The sequence below is a fragment of the Oncorhynchus nerka genome, linkage group LG4 (genome assembly GCF_034236695.1).
Source record: "Oncorhynchus nerka isolate Pitt River linkage group LG4, Oner_Uvic_2.0, whole genome shotgun sequence".
Classification (NCBI taxonomy): Eukaryota; Metazoa; Chordata; class Actinopteri; order Salmoniformes; family Salmonidae; genus Oncorhynchus; species Oncorhynchus nerka.
This window is the reverse complement of record NC_088399.1, coordinates 85,910,918-85,931,037: the sequence shown is the minus strand read 5'-3', so window position 1 is coordinate 85,931,037 and position 20,120 is coordinate 85,910,918. Positions and strand designations below refer to the sequence as shown.

Here is a 20,120-nt window from a genome sequence, read left to right as displayed (position 1 = left end):
TTTATTGTCAGTGAAGTAGGCCTATGTATCAAGATTAAAGTTTATTGTCAGGGAAGTAGGCCTATGTATCAAGATTAAAGTTTATTGTCAGTGAAGTAGGCCTATGTATCAAGATTAAAGTTTATTGTCAGGGAAGTAGGCCTATGTATCAAGATTAAAGTTTATTGTCAGTGAAGTAGGCCTATGTATCAAGATTAAAGTTTATTGTCAGTGAAGTAGGCCTATGTATCAAGATTAAAGTTTATTGTCAGGAAGTAGGCCTATGTATCAAGATTAAAGTTTATTGTCAGGAAGTAGGCCTATGTATCAAGATTAAAGTTTATTGTCAGTGAAGTAGGCCTATGTATCAAGATTAAAGTTTATTGTCAGATTAAAGTGAAGTAGGCCTATGTATCAAGATTAAAGTTTATTGTCAGGAAGTAGGCCTATGTATCAAGATTAAAGTTTATTGTCAGTGAAGTAGGCCTATGTATCAAGATTAAAGTTTATTGTCAGGAAGTAGGCCTATGTATCAAGATTAAAGTTTATTGTCAGGGAAGTAGGCCTATGTATCAAGATTAAAGTTTATTGTCAGGGAAGTAGGCCTATGTATCAAGATTAAAGTTTATTGTCAGGGAAGTAGGCCTATGTATCAAGATTAAAGTTTATTGTCAGGAAGTAGGCCTATGTATCAAGATTAAAGTTTATTGTCAGGGAAGTAGGCCTATGTATCAAGATTAAAGTTTATTGTCAGGGAAGTAGGCCTATGTATCAAGATTAAAGTTTATTGTCAGTGAAGTAGGCCTATGTATCAAGATTAAAGTTTATTGTCAGGGAAGTAGGCCTATGTATCAAGATTAAAGTTTATTGTCAGGGAAGTAGGCCTATGTATCAAGATTAAAGTTTATTGTCAGTGAAGTAGGCCTATGTATCAAGATTAAAGTTTATTGTCAGTGAAGTAGGCCTATGTATCAAGATTAAAGTTTATTGTCAGGAAGTAGGCCTATGTATCAAGATTAAAGTTTATTGTCAGGGAAGTAGGCCTATGTATCAAGATTAAAGTTTAATGTCAGTGAAGTAGGCCTATGTATCAAGATTAAAGTTTATTGTCAGTGAAGTAGGCCTATGTATCAAGATTAAAGTTTATTGTCAGGGAAGTAGGCCTATGTATCAAGATTAAAGTTTATTGTCAGTGAAGTTTATTGTCAGGTAGGCCTATGTATCAAGATTAAAGTTTATTGTCAGTGAAGTAGGCCTATGTATCAAGATTAAAGTTTATTGTCAGGGAAGTAGGCCTATGTATCAAGATTAAAGTTTATTGTCAGGGAAGTAGGCCTATGTATCAAGATTAAAGTTTATTGTCAGGGAAGTAGGCCTATGTATCAAGATTAAAGTTTATTGTCAGGGAAGTAGGCCTATGTATCAAGATTAAAGTTTATTGTCAGTGAAGTAGGCCTATGTATCAAGATTAAAGTTTATTGTCAAGATTAAAGAAGTAGGCCTATGTATCAAGATTAAAGTTTATTGTCAGTGAAGTAGGCCTATGTATCAAGATTAAAGTTTATTGTCAGTGAAGTAGGCCTATGTATCAAGATTAAAGTTTATTGTCAGGAAGTAGGCCTATGTATCAAGATTAAAGTTTATTGTCAGTGAAGTAGGCCTATGTATCAAGATTAAAGTTTATTGTCAGTGAAGTAGGCCTATGTATCAAGATTAAAGTTTATTGTCAGGGAAGTAGGCCTATGTATCAAGATTAAAGTTTATTGTCAGTGAAGTAGGCCTATGTATCAAGATTAAAGTTTATTGTCAGGAAGTAGGCCTATGTATCAAGATTAAAGTTTATTGTCAGTGAAGTAGGCCTATGTATCAAGATTAAAGTTTATTGTCAGGGAAGTAGGCCTGTATCAAGATTATCAAGATTAAAGTTTATTGTCAGGAAGTAGGCCTATGTATCAAGATTAAAGTTTATTGTCAGTGAAGTAGGCCTATGTATCAAGATTAAAGTTTATTGTCAGGGAAGTAGGCCTATGTATCAAGATTAAAGTTTATTGTCAGGAAGTAGGCCTATGTATCAAGATTAAAGTTTATTGTCAGTATCAAGTAGGCCTATGTATCAAGATTAAAGTTTATTGTCAGGGAAGTAGGCCTATGTATCAAGATTAAAGTTTATTGTCAGGATTAAAGAAGTAGGCCTATGTATCAAGATTAAAGTTTATTGTCAGGGAAGTAGGCCTATGTATCAAGATTAAAGTTTATTGTCAGTGAAGTAGGCCTATGTATCAAGATTAAAGTTTATTGTCAGGAAGTAGGCCTATGTATCAAGATTAAAGTTTATTGTCAGTGAAGTAGGCCTATGTATCAAGATTAAAGTTTATTGTCAGGGAAGTAGGCCTATGTATCAAGATTAAAGTTTATTGTCAGTGAAGTAGGCCTATGTATCAAGATTAAAGTTTATTGTCAGTGAAGTAGGCCTATGTATCAAGATTAAAGTTTATTGTCAGGAAGTAGGCCTATGTATCAAGATTAAAGTTTATTGTCAGTGAAGTAGGCCTATGTATCAAGATTAAAGTATCAAGATTAAAGTTTATTGTCAGGAAGTAAAGGCCTATGTATCAAGATTAAAGTTTATTGTCAGTGAAGTAGGCCTATGTATCAAGATTAAAGTTTATTGTCAGTGAAGTAGGCCTATGTATCAAGATTAAAGTTTATTGTCAGTGAAGTAGGCCTATGTATCAAGATTAAAGTTTATTGTCAGTGAAGTAGGCCTATGTATCAAGATTAAAGTTTATTGTCAGGGAAGTAGGCCTATGTATCAAGATTAAAGTTTATTGTCAGTGAAGTAGGCCTATGTATCAAGATTAAAGTTTATTGTCAGGGAAGTAGGCCTATGTATCAAGATTAAAGTTTATTGTCAGGGAAGTAGGCCTATGTATCAAGATTAAAGTTTATTGTCAGGGAAGTAGGCCTATGTATCAAGATTAAAGTTTATTGTCAGGGAAGTAGGCCTATGTATCAAGATTAAAGTTTATTGTCAGGGAAGTAGGCCTATGTATCAAGATTAAAGTTTATTGTCAGGAAGTCAAGATTAAAGATTAAAGTTTATTGTCAGTGAAGTAGGCCTATGTATCAAGATTAAAGTTTATTGTCAGGGAAGTAGGCCTATGTATCAAGATTAAAGTTTATTGTCAGGGAAGTAGGCCTATGTATCAAGATTAAAGTTTATTGTCAGTGAAGTAGGCCTATGTATCAAGATTAAAGTTTATTGTCAGGGAAGTAGGCCTATGTATCAAGATTAAAGTTTATTGTCAGGAAGTAGGCCTATGTATCAAGATTAAAGTTTATTGTCAGGGAAGTAGGCCAACGTATCAAGATTAAAGTTTATTGTCAGTGAAGTAGGCCTATGTATCAAGATTAAAGTTTATTTTACAGTGAAGTAGGCCTATGTATCAAGATTAAAGTTTATTGTCAGGGAAGTAGGCCTATGTATCAAGATTAAAGTTTATTTTACAGTGAAGTAGGCCTATGTATCAAGATTAAAGTTTATTGTCAGTGAAGTAGGCCTATGTATCAAGATTAAAGTTTATTGTCAGTGAAGTAGGCCTATGTATCAAGATTAAAGTTTATTGTCAGGGAAGTAGGCCTATGTATCAAGATTAAAGTTTATTGTCAGTTTAGGCCTTGTATCAAGATTAAAGTTTATTGTCAGGGCCTATGTATCAAGATTAAAGTTTATTGTCAGTGAAGTAGGCCTATGTATCAAGATTAAAGTTTATTGTCAGTGAAGTAGGCCTATGTATCAAGATTAAAGTTTATTGTCAGTGAAGTAGGCCTATGTATCAAGATTAAAGTTTATTGTCAGTGAAGTAGGCCTATGTATCAAGATTAAAGTTTATTGTCAGGGAAGTAGGCCAACGTATCAAGATTAAAGATTGTCAGTAAGTAGGCCTATGTATCAAGATTAAAGTTTATTGTCAGGGAAGTAGGCCTATGTATCAAGATTAAAGTTTATTGTCAGGGAAGTAGGCCTATGTATCAAGATTAAAGTTTATTGTCAGTGAAGTAGGCCTATGTATCAAGATTAAAGTTTATTGTCAGTGAAGTAGGCCTATGTATCAAGATTAAAGTTTATTGTCAGGAAGTAGGCCTATGTATCAAGATTAAAGTTTATTGTCAGTGAAGTAGGCCTATGTATCAAGATTAAAGTTTATTGTCAGGGAAGTAGGCCTATGTATCAAGATTAAAGTTTATTGTAGGCAGTATCAAGAAGTAGGCCTATGTATCAAGATTAAAGTTTATTGTCAGGGAAGTAGGCCTATGTATCAAGATTAAAGTTTATTGTCAGTGAAGTAGGCCTATGTATCAAGATTAAAGTTTATTGTCAGTGAAGTAGGCCTATGTATCAAGATTAAAGTTTATTGTCAGTAAGTAGGCCTATGTATCAAGATTAAAGTTTATTGTCAGGGAAGTAGGCCTATGTATCAAGATTAAAGTTTATTGTCAGTGAAGTAGGCCTATGTATCAAGATTAAAGTTTATTGTCAGGGAAGTAGGCCTATGTATCAAGATTAAAGTTTATTGTCAGGAAGTAGGCCTATGTATCAAGATTAAAGTTTATTGTCAGGAAGTAGGCCTATGTATCAAGATTAAAGTTTATTGTCAGGGAAGTAGGCCTATGTATCAAGATTAAAGTTTATTGTCAGGGAAGTAGGCCTATGTATCAAGATTAAAGTTTATTGTCAGGGAAGTAGGCCTATGTATCAAGATTAAAGTTTATTGTCAGGGAAGTAAGTAAGATTAAAGCCTATGTATCAAGATTAAAGTTTATTGTCAGTGAAGTAGGCCTATGTATCAAGATTAAAGTTTATTGTCAGTGAAGTAGGCCTATGTATCAAGATTAAAGTTTATTGTCAGGGAAGTAGGCCAACGTATCAAGATTAAAGTTTATTGTCAGTTTATTGTCAGAAGTAGGCCTATGTATCAAGATTAAAGTTTATTGTCAGGGAAGTAGGCCTATGTATCAAGATTAAAGTTTATTGTCAGTGAAGTAGGCCTATGTATCAAGATTAAAGTTTATTGTCAGTGAAGTAGGCCTATGTATCAAGATTAAAGTTTATTGTCAGGGAAGTAGGCCTATGTATCAAGATTAAAGTTTATTTTACAGTGAAGTAGGCCTATGTATCAAGATTAAAGTTTATTGTCAGGGAAGTAGGCCTATGTATCAAGATTAAAGTTTATTTTACAGTGAAGTAGGCCTATGTATCAAGATTAAAGTTTATTGTCAGTGAAGTAGGCCTATGTATCAAGATTAAAGTTTATTGTCAGGGAAGTAGGCCTATGTATCAAGATTAAAGTTTATTGTCAGGGAAGTAGGCCTATGTATCAAGATTAAAGTTTATTGTCAGGGAAGTAGGCCTATGTATCAAGATTAAAGTTTATTGTCAGTGAAGTAGGCCAATGTATCAAGATTAAAGTTTATTGTCAGGGAAGTAGGCCTATGTATCAAGATTAAAGTTTATTGTCAGGGAAGTAGGCCTACGTATCAAGATTAAAGTTTAATGTCAGTGAAGTAGGCCTATGTATCAAGATTAAAGTTTATTGTCAGGGAAGTAGGTCAACGTATCAAGATTAAAGTTTATTGTCAGGTGCCCAAGTACAGTTAAATGCCTTTCTTGCTCTTTCCCAACAATACAGTAATGAATATCAGTAGTAGCCTGTTATAAAACTTTTTTTTTTTTTAAGTCAAGGTTAACAAAAACACATGAGAAATAGAATTGCAACTACTGTAAGTATTGTAATTCATTTTTTTTGAGCAGCCTGCCCTACAATGTTTTATAATTGGGGCAGTTTCTCATATCTAGGTTCGGGGAGAAGTTGATATAAAACATTGTTGAATTCAAACATTCTGCTGACAGGTCCACTACGATTTGCCATTGTTATCTCTTTCAGGAAACTGACAGTCATTTTCCATTGTTATCTCTTTCAGGAAACTGACAGTCATTTTCCATTGTTATCTCTTTCAGGAAACTGACAGTCATTTGCCATTGTTATCTCTTTCAGGAAACTGACAGTCATTTGCCATTGTTATCTCTTTCAGGAAACTGACAGTCATTTGCCATTGTTATCTCTTTCAGGAAACTGACAGTCATTTTCCAGATACAGAGTAGAATACTGCTAAAGATTAGAACATTGTGCCAACATAGTAAATAGACCAGTAGTGTATGTAAAATATTTGACAGTATGGGTAGGCCACAGTATTGCTGTGCGATAGGAGCGTGACATCATTGTCTATTTAAACTCAGAGCTGTCAGGATAAGAGCGTGACATCACTGCCTATTTAATCTTAGAGCCTATACCAAGGCAGGATAGGAGCGTGACATCATTGTCTATTTAAACTCAGAGCCTATACCAAGGCAGGATAAGAGCGTGACATCACTGCCTATTTAATCTCAGAGCATATACCAAGGCAGGATAGGAGCGTGACATCATTGTCTATTTAAACTCAGAGCCTATACCAAGGCAGGATAAGAGTGTGACATCACTGCCTATTTAATCTCAGAGCCTATACCAAGGCAGGATAGGAGGGTGACATCATAGCCTATTTAATCTCAGAGCCTATACCAAGGCAGGATAGGAGCGTGACACCATAGCCTATTTAATCTCAGAGCCTATACCAAGGCAAGTTAGGAGGGTGATATTTATTGCCTATTTAATCTCAGAGCCTATACCAAGGCAGGATAGGAGCGTGACATCACTGCCTATTTCATCACAGAGACTATGCCATACAAACTTAACAATCTATTGATAAACTAAATATTTTACAATTTGTCTTTTGCATGTCGTGGCCTAATAATGCCAAAAGTTCCAAATTACACAACTAGTAAAGGGCGTTTTGTCACCATAAAAGGTGAATGGAGGCATTTTCCAGTCTGGGGGTGTTAATGCTTGTTCATGCGCACAGTTTTACGACAGGTCTGGTTCATAATGGGAAACATGGGTATGTATGGTGTGAGGCAAGTTTATAAATCTCAACAGTTTTGTAAGTGCAAAGACTTTTCAGAAATGGCGCAAGCAGAAATGTTTTGTATAATGTACGCAATGGCTGTAAATGAGGCCCCTGGTTCATACCAGCAATACTGGCCCAGTGGGGATCCCTCCTTAGGAATTAGCACTTCTTTATATCTGACTGTTTGTGTGAGCTTCCTGCCTCCCTCTTGTCCCCCTCAACTGAGAATGTTCCGGCGTCCCCCAGCGATGAACTCTATCAATCACCCCACTTGGAAAAGGTTACTTGGCTTTGGCTACTGGCTAGGCACCGGTACTCCCTGCCCACGCCATGCTCATCAACACTCCCCACCTACTTTCTATTTCTCTTTGGCTCTTGCTCTCTCTCTTGTAGTCAGACAGGGACCTCAGCTGTAATCTGTAACCACTGTGCTTTTCAAACCCCACTGGATGTGTGTCTCTGTGGTGCCACGTGGTCCATTTCACAAGATGTTGTGAGAATACACTGCAGGCTCAGAGCAACAGATTTTTCTAAGTGACTAGAGGATATTGTGTGTAATGTACCCATGAAATATGATAGCAACATTGCCTTTCAACACCCAGTAAAAGGAAAAATATTCTAATGTTGCCACCATCAACAACGTAATGACCGTAAAGCACATTGCTTAAACAAACAATTGTTTGTCATTTTATAAACCAACCATTAAACGGATAATTTTGCCAATGATGAATTATGCATGAAACATCTTCCTACAGCTGGATAGACCTACAGCTCATATCTGAGGAAAATGAAAGTTGTGCTCTCTTAAAAGAACATTAGCTGAAGCTCCACTACTAAGATGTCTGGCCTTGAGCTTCGTTGATTCCACAACTCCTTATCTCTGCCTCTGCTACACTACATAAGATAAATAGGATAGAATAATTAATTACACAGCAAGCAAAGTATTTTCTAAAACCCTAAAGCCTGATACGTATAAATGTTGTTCACACTTTGAATTGAGCAGAAGGAGAAACAGATGAGAAACTAAGTAGTGGCCAGGGGCTGGTATCAGGAGGATGCATGGTCACAGTGTGAGACTAGTGACCAGGGGCTGGTATCAGGAGGATGCATGGTCACAGTGTGAGACTAGTGGCCAGGGGCTGGTATCAGGAGGATGCATGGTCACAGTGTGAGACTAGTGGCCAGGGGCTGGTATCAGGAGGATGCATGGTCACAGTGTGAGACTAGTGACCAGGGGCTGGTATCAGGAGGATGCATGGTCACAGTGTGAGACTAGTGGCCAGGGGCTGGTATCAGGAGGATGCATGGTCACAGTGTGAGACTAGTGGCCTGGGGCTGGTATCAGGAGGATGCATGGTCACAGTGTGAGACTAGTGACCAGGGGCTGGTATCAGGAGGATGCATGGTCACAGTGTGAGACTAGTGACCAGGGGCTGGTATCAGGAGGATGCATGGTCACAGTGTGAGACTAGTGACCAGGGGCTGGTATCAGGAGGATGCATGGTCACAGTGTGAGACTAGTGACCAGGGGCTGGTATCAGGAGGATGCATGGTCACAGTGTGAGACTAGTGGCTGGTATCAGGAGGATGCATGGTCACAGTGTGAGACTAGTGGCCAGGGGCTGGTATCAGGAGGATGCATGGTCACAGTGTGAGACTAGTGGCTGGTATCAGGAGGATGCATGGTCACAGTGTGAGACTAGTGACCAGGTATCAGGGGGATGCATGGTCACAGTGTGAGACTAGTGGCCAGGGGCTGGTATCAGGAGGATGCATGGTCACAGTGTGAGACTAGTGACCAGGTATCAGGAGGATGCATGGTCACAGTGTGAGACTAGTGGCCAGGGGCTGGTATCAGGAGGATGCATGGTCACAGTGTGAGACTAGTGGCCTGGGGCTGGTATCAGGAGGATGCATGGTCACAGTGTGAGACTAGTGACCAGGGGCTGGTATCAGGAGGATGCATGGTCACAGTGTGAGACTAGTGACCAGGGGCTGGTATCAGGAGGATGCATGGTCACAGTGTGAGACTAGTGACCAGGGGCTGGTATCAGGAGGATGCATGGTCACAGTGTGAGACTAGTGGCTGGTATCAGGAGGATGCATGGTCACAGTGTGAGACTAGTGGCCAGGGGCTGGTATCAGGAGAATGCATGGTCACAGTGTGAGACTAGTGGCCAGGGGCTGGTATCAGGAGGATGCATGGTCACAGTGTGAGACTAGTGACCAGGGGCTGGTATCAGGAGGATGCATGGTCACAGTGTGAGACTAGTGACCAGGGGCTGGTATCAGGAGGATGCATGGTCACAGTGTGAGACTAGTGACCAGGGGCTGGTATCAGGAGGATGCATGGTCACAGTGTGAGACTAGTGACCAGGGGCTGGTATCAGGAGGATGCATGGTCACAGTGTGAGACTAGTGGCTGGTATCAGGAGGATGCATGGTCACAGTGTGAGACTAGTGGCCAGGGGCTGGTATCAGGAGGATGCATGGTCACAGTGTGAGACTAGTGGCCAGGGGCTGGTATCAGGAGGATGCATGGTCACAGTGTGAGACTAGTGGCCAGGGGCTGGTATCAGGAGGATGCATGGTCACAGTGTGAGACTAGTGGCCAGGGGCTGGTATCAGGAGGATGCATGGTCACAGTGTGAGACTAGTGGCCAGGGGCTGGTATCAGGAGGATGCATGGTCACAGTGTGAGACTAGTGACCAGGGGCTGGTATCAGGAGGATGCATGGTCACAGTGTGAGACTAGTGGCTGGTATCAGGAGGATGCATGGTCACAGTGTGAGACTAGTGGCCAGGGGCTGGTATCAGGAGGATGCATGGTCACAGTGTGAGACTAGTGGCTGGTATCAGGAGGATGCATGGTCACAGTGTGAGACTAGTGGCCAGGGGCTGGTATCAGGAGGATGCATGGTCACAGTGTGAGACTAGTGGCCAGGGGCTGGTATCAGGAGGATGCATGGTCACAGTGTGAGACTAGTGGCCAGGGGCTGGTATCAGGAGGATGCATGGTCACAGTGTGAGACTAGTGGCCAGGGGCTGGTATCAGGAGGATGCATGGTCACAGTGTGAGACTAGTGGCCAGGGGCTGGTATCAGGAGGATGCATGGTCACAGTGTGAGACTAGTGACCAGGGGCTGGTATCAGGAGGATGCATGGTCACAGTGTGAGACTAGTGGCCAGGGGCTGGTATCAGGAGGATGCATGGTCACAGTGTGAGACTAGTGACCAGGGGCTGGTATCAGGAGGATGCATGGTCACAGTGTGAGACTAGTGGCCAGGGGCTGGTATCAGGAGGATGCATGGTCACAGTGTGAGACTAGTGACCAGGGGCTGGTATCAGGAGGATGCATGGTCACAGTGTGAGACTAGTGGCCAGGGGCTGGTATCAGGAGGATGCATGGTCACAGTGTGAGACTAGTGACCAGGGGCTGGTATCAGGAGGATGCATGGTCACAGTGTGAGACTAGTGGCCAGGGCTGGTATCAGGAGGATGCATGGTCACAGTGTGAGACTAGTGACCAGGGGCTGGTATCAGGAGGATGCATGGTCACAGTGTGAGACTAGTGGCCAGGGGCTGGTATCAGGAGGATGCATGGTCACAGTGTGAGACTAGTGGCCAGGGGCTGGTATCAGGAGGATGCATGGTCACAGTGTGAGACTAGTGGCCAGGGGCTGGTATCAGGAGGATGCATGGTCACAGTGTGAGACTAGTGACCAGGGGCTGGTATCAGGAGGATGCATGGTCACAGTGTGAGACTAGTGGCCAGGGGCTGGTATCAGGAGGATGCATGGTCACAGTGTGAGACTAGTGACCAGGGGCTGGTATCAGGAGGATGCATGGTCACAGTGTGAGACTAGTGGCCAGGGGCTGGTATCAGGAGGATGCATGGTCACAGTGTGAGACTAGTGACCAGGGGCTGGTATCAGGAGGATGCATGGTCACAGTGTGAGACTAGTGGCCAGGGGCTGGTATCAGGAGGATGCATGGTCACAGTGTGAGACTAGTGACCAGGGGCTGGTATCAGGAGGATGCATGGTCACAGTGTGAGACTAGTGGCCAGGGGCTGGTATCAGGAGGATGCATGGTCACAGTGTGAGACTAGTGGCCAGGGGCTGGTATCAGGAGGATGCATGGTCACAGTGTGAGACTAGTGGCCAGGGGCTGGTATCAGGAGGATGCATGGTCACAGTGTGAGACTAGTGGCCAGGGGCTGGCATCAGGAGGATGCATGGTCACAGTGTGAGACTAGTGGCCAGGGGCTGGTATCAGGAGGATGCATGGTCACAGTGTGAGACTAGTGGCCAGGGGCTGGTATCAGGAGGATGCATGGTCACAGTGTGAGACTAGTGGCCAGGGGCTGGTATCAGGAGGATGCATGGTCACAGTGTGAGACTAGTGACCAGGGGCTGGTATCAGGAGGATGCATGGTCACAGTGTGAGACAAGTTGAAGAAAATAAAGACCTGCACAAGTGAACCCTGGTCAGCAGTGATGGTATTTTAATTCACACGTGTGAACACAGACAGCAACTTCTCTGCTTGTGAATAACACAAACCAGTCCCACCATCCCAGAGCAAATCCTCTAAGGACAGCAATGACACCTTTACACTGAGAAATGTAATGCCAATAGTTTTTAATTCAATGCCAATAGTCTTTCTCATTCAGTGAAAGTGATGAATCAAAAAGAGGGATGTTTTTATGCTCTCTCTGGTGACTGTGTGACATCAGGGTAACATTCAATCTCATTCAGCCACTTGTGAACGGCTGTGTTCCTTCTTATGGTCTCCACCGACTCCAGAGTCAACCTGTGGCTGGGTGCCCCCTGGTCCTTCCTTCCTGCAGCTCCAGGAGGATCTCCCTGCTTCAGCCCTGTCTGCCCTCCACTCCTACCCCCTCTAGCAAGGCCCAGCGCTGCCCCGCACGTTGGTGGCCTCAGCTGCTTCTCAGCGACACTACTTGTTTGGACCCTCTCGTGGAGCTTCTTGGTTTCGTTCCTGTTGCAGATCTCCCTCAGCTTCCTGTAGAAGACGCGGCAGCTGAAGCCCTCCATCCAGCTGAGGCCGATGTGGTTCTGCAGCACGGCCAGGCTGGGATAGAGCAACAGGCACCCAGCACACCGGTACTGGAGCTCCCCCTCTACCTGCTCTATGGCAGAGGCTCTGCGCAGGAAGTTAAAGTCCAGGTGGCGGGGCTCGTATCTGGGCTCCACCGACTTGGACCGCTCCTTGGCTGAAGGCTGAGGTGGATGTGGTGGATATCCATGTCCGTAAGGGCCAGGTGGGGTGTGCTTCAGGGGGGTGCAGGGAGGGTGAGTGGGGATGGACTGCGTCTGTCGTACGTGTGGCTCTGCTGTCCTCAAAACCGTGAGGGAGGGTGGCCATCTCATTGAGGCTGGGAGAGAGAACAATAAATGAGGGGAACGTACATATGAAGAACCCTGATCTATGAAGACATTGCTAGGTGAACACACATCAATGCACCTGACTGACCTTTACACTTTTCAGATTTCTATTCAGTATAGCATTTGAGAGGTAGACTAAACTGAAGAAAGCAGCCAATTGAGAACATCTACCATTATGAAGGAACTGGAGAACATTCGCATTATGAAGGAACTGGAGAACATCTAGCATTACAAAGGAACTGGAGAACATCTAGCATTACAAAGGAACTGGAGAACATCTAGCATTACGAAGGAACTGGAGAACATCTAGCATTACGAAGGAACTGGAGAACATCTAGCATTACGAAGGAACTGGAGAACATCTAGCATTACGAAGGAACTGGAGAACATCTAGCATTAAGAAGGAACTGGAGAACATCTAGCATTATGAAGGAACTGGAAAAGTGCTCTAACCTCGCTAGAAGAAAACTACAGAAGAGTTTTGTCCATTTTGGTGTGTCGGGGGAGGCTGCAAAATTCACAAACTAGAGCATGTTTTTCCTTAAAACATAATTTCACATTGAATGTTTACCATGGATTACTGGATTTATTTATATATTTTTTTCTGTTTTATATTCTTGTCTTGCATGCTCACATTTCTCAGAGGTGTGAATTCAATCCTAAGGCACTGCATGTAATGTTAATGGAGTAATCACATTTGAGTGTCTCCCTATTTTTAGCCAACACATTTGAATAAATGTAAATCTCCTACACAGGCTTGTCATTATGTGTCATCTGCATTAGCTCTGCCATGTCCATTGACTTTGGGGTGAAAAGAGCCAGACTCCAGGGTTTGTTGAACAAGTGTGATATGTTCTGATGGTTCTCCTCTCTCCATCACCATGGAGATGCTTCTCAGATTAAATACCAGTGGATGATGGCATAAACTACAAGCAGTGCTTTCTACATGGAAGATATGAATGCTAGGAGACTTGAACCTTTGTGAATGCAATCCTATTTTCATCTCTAAATGACAAAATAGAGTTTTCACAATATTATATTAAAGGCCCAATGCAAGTCGTATAATTTCTGGGTAACAATTAAGTCCTGTGGTTGTTTTACATTAAAATGTTTTTTTTTTTTTTAAATAAACAAAAAAAGCTTCTTAGCAAAAGGGCAATTTCTTAAGCAATAATTTTGCTAGGATTGTCTGGGAGTGGTCTGAGTGGGCATGGGGGAAAACGGAAAATGAGATTTCAATGGTAGAGAGGTTATGAATTGTCTGTATTATTGATCTACTAACTAATTCATTTTCAGGCAGTCATTTCAAACAGCTCTTACACTAAAAGGGCATTATCATAATTCTCACAATTTCACAGTATTATTCCAACTTCAGTGTGGCAATATACGTATATAAAACACAGGAAAATCAAATTTGACTGCACTGGGCCTTTAAGATCATTTCAGATATCCTAAAACACATTCAAAAGGGAAGTAGGAACTTATATTATGTTGATGTATTCATTCATTTATTTAACACACTTAGTTTCAAACACCTAGACAACACAGCAACAATAATACAGTACACACATTCTCCATCAACTCATTAAAAACTGCCTCAGTGAAGCAATGATGTCACTTCTGTCTTCTGCAGCCACTTGTGGATCATGTCTGCCTTCTTGTCCCTTGTCCCAGGACCTTTCCTCCCGTCAACACCGGTCGGATGGTGGGCCAGGGCCAGAGAGGCCGACCCGAGGCGAATGATGGAGGAGCTAGAGTGCTTTGGGTCGATATCCAGGGCCTGGGCATCCTTGCTCTGGCAACTCATCATGACCATGGGGCTGTGGTCCTGCATGCTCTTCAGCTTCCTGTAGAACACCCTGCAGCTGAAGCCCTCGCTCCAGCCCTGGTCGATGTGACCCAGCAGGGTCCCCAGGTGGTCGTAATACCTCAGGCAGCCTGAGCACTTGTACTTACTCTCCCCGCAGACTAATTCTGCAGCCGTGACCTTGTGGATAAAGAGAGGATCCACCTCGCCACACAGTGACCTCTGGGAGTCAGAGCGGTGGTGGTAGTACATGGTCTGCGGCGGCTGGGGGTGAGGGTGAGGGTCGGTGCCTGTCAAACTGTTGGACCCTGCCAGGGTTTGAGTGTCCAGGTTGAGGGAGTAGCTGTGGACAATGGTGTCTTGGTGGAGGTGTTGGTCGGAGGGCCTACTGGCGAGGTGCTGGTCGCTGCCCAGGTTGGTGGTGCCGAGCCTAGAGAGGAGGTCTGAGAGACTGGGGTTGAGTCTGGAGGGAGTTGTCTCTATGGCCTTTGACTGCACCTGTACCTGACTCTCACAACCTGTATAGACAGCAGGCAGTTTACAATTCCAAGGCTTCATTAGTGGTCTAAAATTGAATCAATGAAAGAAAAATCTAGTCTGCATTGCCTCTTAAAGTCAGTCTAAATGGGAACAGTTGGAGTGTTTTCAGAGGTAGAAGTGAGTGGAAGAAAGTCACTCATTTCTCCCACAGCTAGAGGTGGAAATGGGTTTGACGCATTACAGTTCTCTAAAGGTCATGACCTTCATCAAGCAGCAACATCCAAATGGAAAAATCCATTGAGTCTATCTGTACTTTTACCAAGAGTGATCACCAGATTCCCCTTCAGAAATGTCCATGTCATTGTCATCTCGCCCTGATAAACACTTTTATATGTCGACATCACATTATTACATGACTAGTGTCACAAGGGCAGCAATCTGAAACCATTAAAGAATAACATACCAGATGATTCCTCTACAATATTTTTATTTTTGTTTCTTAGTCCTCCTCAGAGCGTCCACACTCATGACCTTCAGTGCATCCTGCCTACACTTTTTCAACAGCTACTTTGAGTAGATAACTGGTCATTAATAAATTATATGAAAAGTGCTATAGAAATTTAATACATTTTTATAACACTTGATCGATCGTGTGCATCATCATCACAGGCCAGAACAGTGATGTCACAAAGGGAACTCAATCTGAACATTTCGCTGTGATTTAACATTTTCTAACATTAGCTAAAATGAGAATAATATTGAGTGCTATATTGTTGCTTAACAAGAGATGATTTTATCAGAAGTATCAGAACAAGCATTCCTTTTCCAGATAAATGTTTATAATGTCCATTCCTCTAGCATAACAATTTGCTAAAATATGTAGGCTACATATTTTGTGGATAACAGTGCCAGCATAATCATTTACCTCTCTCTGCAGTCCTAGTGTTATCAGGAAGATCATCTGTGGTATCATTCTTTGGCGAGCCAAGCTTCCTATAGTGGCCCTTCGTGTGATACCTGGATATATCCAACTCTAGTCAGACAGAGAAGGATGTAAAGACATATTACTGAAACACTCAGTGGCCATAATAAAAAGCAAAAAATATAATTTGAAGTGTAACACATTTAAATAAGCAAAGCTACATCAGAACAGAGAAGAAAATAATAATAAATGTTTTATTGAGAGATGGGAGAGTATTGCTGCAATTGAGAGCATGGTTCATGTTTATTCAGGGCCAAATAAATGACAAGCCAACATGAGCTCAGATTGTTCACTGTACAATTCACTGTACAAATAAATGTTCCCACTCAACTATCAGATGAATTACTTAGCTGTAAATGTACCTTCAATCTTCTTCACAACAAAGTCCATTGAATTTCCCCCGTCTACAGTTGTGTGTACAGTTCTGTTATGAGCTCTTGAAGTACTAAAATGTTGCATGCTTCAAATACTTTGTTTCCTTGTTCCCCGGGAAACCAGAATTCTATGAGATCAGAGGGTTCCATTCAGAGAAGAGATGCAAATGATCTAAAAAATGTCAGTCGGCTCAAGCATTTGTCCTATGAACCCACTTATGTACGTGATCATCTTTGATCAATCAAGTATGTTGGTTCCAAATACAGGTGGTAATTAGATCTAAGTCAACCTGGGGCGGCAGGGTAGCCTAGTGGTTAGAGCGTTGGACTAGTAACTGAAAGGTTGCAAGTTCATGTCCCCGAGTTGACAAGGTACAAATCTGTCGTTCTTAACTGACTTGCCTAGTTAAATAAAGGTAAAAAAAATAAAAACACTTTTCCTTTACATTCACCGAAACATAATCTAAACAAGATTAGGAGCTTCAAGGCTCCTGAGCATTACCTCAGTATGCAGGCCTTACATAATCAATGCATCGTCTGGCAAGCCTCCTAAAATGAAGGTGTTTCACCTAATGCATTCAGCTATAGCAGCCGCTCACTGTGCCACTGGGGTCAATGGGTATTGGGGTTTATGTAAACCACTGACTTGCACTGAGACGAGAAATAGACTCTGTGTAGGCGATGTCACACACTCAAGCCTCCTATTCTTTCTCCCTCCCCTGACAACTAAAGAGCCTTAGCTTCTCAAAGGAGCTGTACTGTAGGAAGTGTGATGTACAAGACCAATAGACATATGCATGGCATGTGGGTTACTGTGGAAGGCTTGCATAAATATACATAAATAAATATAACAAATATAAATGCAACAATTTCAAAGATTTTACTGAGTTATATTATATGAACAATGGAAAGGAAAACAGTCAATTGAAATAAATTCATTAGGCCCTAATCTATGGATTAAAAAATAAATCTAACTCGGCAAGTCAGTTAAGACAAATTCTTATTTGCAATGACTGCCTACACAGGTCAAACCCGGACACTGCTGGGCCAATTGTGTACCGCCCTATGGGACTCCCAATCACGGCTGATCGTGAGAGCCTCGATTCGAACCAGGGTGTCTGTAGTGACACCTCTAGCACTGAGATGCAGTGCCTTAGACCGCTGCACCACTCGGGAGCTCGTGTCACATGACTGGAAATACAGATATGCATCTGTTGGTCAGATACTTACAAAAAAAAGGCTTGAAACCGGGACTCATCCATGAAGAGCACACTTCTCCAGTGTACCAGTGGCCATCGAAGGTGAGCATTTTCCCACTGAAGTCGGTTACGACACCGAACACCAGTCAGGACCCTGGTGAGGATGACGAACACGCAGATGAGCTTCCCCGAGACTGTTTCTGACAGTTTGTGCAGAGATTCTTCATTTGTGCAAACCCAAAGTTTCATCAGCTGTCCAGGTGGCTGGTCTCAGAAGATCCCGCAGGTGAAGAAGCTGGATGTGGAGGTCCTGGGCTGGCGTGGTTAGCAGTTGTGAGACTGGTTGGACGTACTGTCAACCATGGTAGGGAAATTAACATTCTCTGGCAACAACTCTGGTGGACGTTTCTGCTGTCAGCATGCCAATTGCACGCTTCCTCAAAACTTGAGACATCTGTGACATTGTGTTGTGTGACAAAACTGCACATTTTTGAGTGGCCTTTTATTGTCCCCAGCACAAGGTGCACCTGTGTAATTGTCATGTTTAATCAGCTTCTTGATATGCAACACCTGTCAGGTGGATTAATTATCTTGACACAAGAGAAATGCTCACTAACAGGGATGTAAACAAATTTGTGCACAACATTTGAGAGAAACAAGCTTTTTGTGCATATGGAACATTTCTGGGATTTTTTGTTTCAGCTCATGAAACACAGAACCAACACTACATGCATTTATATTTTGGTTCATAATATGTACATCACTATTATACATACAGATACATTTCTTTTCAGGTTATTAAGGTCTTCCGTGTTAACTTATTCGTGATATTTCTGGGAACGCTGAATTTTATCATTACATATTCCATACACTGTTCAAAGGCAAAAATATACATTATGGCAATATACAAACTATACAAGGAGTGAATAGTACTCAGCACTGATCTTGAGCTAATGCAGATTGATGTCTCGGCAGCATTAGTGCCTGTCAGAATGAGAGGTTCCAGCTAGTTCTTCTGAGAGCGTGTCATTCTGTGAGAGAGCCAGCAGACTGAAATGTTCCAAAATAGATGTATCTGCTCTACAGATATACTCCATGATTGAAAGAAAATCACATATTTGTTAAATGTTGGTTTATGAGGTTACAATTTTCAACACAAAGGATCATTTCAGTCTTCCTGAACTGGCCCCAGCTAGTTCCCTTCGGTGTTTCTGTGAGGAGAGAGACAGCGAACACAGCTCTAACTACCAAGGTTCTAATTCCCTTCTGTGTTTCTGTGAGGAGAGAGACAGCGAACACAGCTCTAACTACCAAGGTTCTAATTCCCTTCCTTTCCTCTCACTGCGCCAGAGAGCCAGCCTAGGCAGACGATACCACACAAAGGAGGCCCACGCAAGCACCCTATGAAATATCAAACAGTGGAGCTTCATGAATGAGTAATTGAGGAAAATGGCAGGGCATAGCTGAGGCACAGGGGGAAGAGGGGACATGGCATGAGCTCGACACTTCCCCATCTCACACAGCAGCTGGTGTTAAAAACCAATCAGATATGGTTTGAACAGAACTCTCTCTCCCTACACAAAGAGGATAATGGGAATGGATCCACCAGCAGCAGTCTATATTATTCTGACTGGGATGCATGAGTCACATATGTAAAAGGGAACAAACTATTACAATTGTAATGATATGAGTAGTTACTAAAAATATGTAGTGTTTTCTTGGGGAGCTTTTTTTAAATGTTTTTTTTTTTTTTTTTTTTTAAGTTACAGTGCTCAAAAATACCTGCCTGTGCGTCAGGCCACAGCAGAGTACATACATAGGCATCTGAAATGTACATAAATAAAATGTCTACTGTGCTGTAATGGGATGAAGGAGAAAGATTGTGTGAATTCAGGTATTTGATGTACAGCACCAGTCAAAGGTTTGGACACACCTTCTCAATCAAGGGTTCTTTATTTGTACTATTTTCTACATTGCAGAATAATAGTGAAGACATCAAAACTATGAAATAACACATTTGGAATCATGTAGTAACTAAAAAATCTAATCTTAAACCAATCAAAATATATTTATATTTGAGATTCTTCAAAAGTAGCCACCCTTTGCCTACTTTGCTCAACAAGCTTCAAGTGGAAAGCTTTTCCAACAGTTGTGAAGGAGTTCCCTCATATGCTGAGCACTTGTTGGCTGCTTTTCCTTCACTCTGCGGTCCAACTCATCCCAAACCATCTCAATTGGGTTGAGGTCGGATGATTATGGAGGCCAGGTCATCTGATGCAGCACTCCATCACTCTCCTTCTTGGTCAAATAGCCCTTACACCGCCTGGAGGTGTGTTGGGTCATTGTCCTGTTGAAAAACAAATGATTGTCCCACTAAGCGCAAACCGGATGGGATGGCGTATCGCTGTAGAATTCTGTGGTAGCCATGCTGGTTAAGTGTGCCTTGAATTCTAAATAAATCAGTGTCACCAGCAAAGCACCCCCACACCTCCTCCTCCATGATTCACGATGGGAACCACACATGCAGAGATCATCCGTTCACCTACTCTCTCATCTCACAAAGACATGGCCGTTGGAACCAAAAATCTCAAATGTGGACTCCTCAGACCAAAGGACAGATTTGGTCTAATGTCCATTGCTCGTGTTTCTTATTTTCATATTTGGATTTGTTTAACACTTTTCTGGTTACTACATGATTCCATTTTTGTTATGTCATAGTTTTGATGTCTTCTCTATCACTCTGTCCCTCTCTCACCGGCGCCTCTCTGCTTTCGCTGCCTCCAGCTCTGCTTTGGGGCGGCGATATTCCCCTGGCTGTGCCCAGGGTCCTTCGCCGTCCAGAATCTCCTCCCAAGTCCACGAGTCCTGCGTTCTTTGCCGCTGCCGC

At 42.2% G+C, this 20,120-nt stretch overlaps 1 protein-coding gene across 1 annotated transcript; it reads right to left on the bottom strand.

Moving 5' to 3' along the window:
* Positions 1 to 11,604: 11,604 nt before the first annotated feature.
* On the bottom strand, positions 11,605 to 20,109 carry LOC115118777 (uncharacterized). Its single transcript, XM_029647482.2, has 2 exons — positions 15,604 to 20,109; positions 11,605 to 12,381 (listed from the first exon to the last, which is right to left on the bottom strand). Exon 2 carries the CDS (start codon positions 12,374 to 12,376, stop codon positions 11,687 to 11,689), a length of 690 nt encoding a protein of 229 aa, XP_029503342.2. The 5' UTR covers positions 12,377 to 12,381; positions 15,604 to 20,109; the 3' UTR covers positions 11,605 to 11,686.
* Positions 20,110 to 20,120: the final 11 nt, after the last annotated feature.

What these genes read in the sequence shown, in the direction of transcription:
- LOC115118777 (XM_029647482.2), bottom strand. Translation starts at nt 12,376, where the DNA reads ATGAGATGGCCACCCTCCCTCACGGTTTTGAGGACAGCAGAGCCACAC.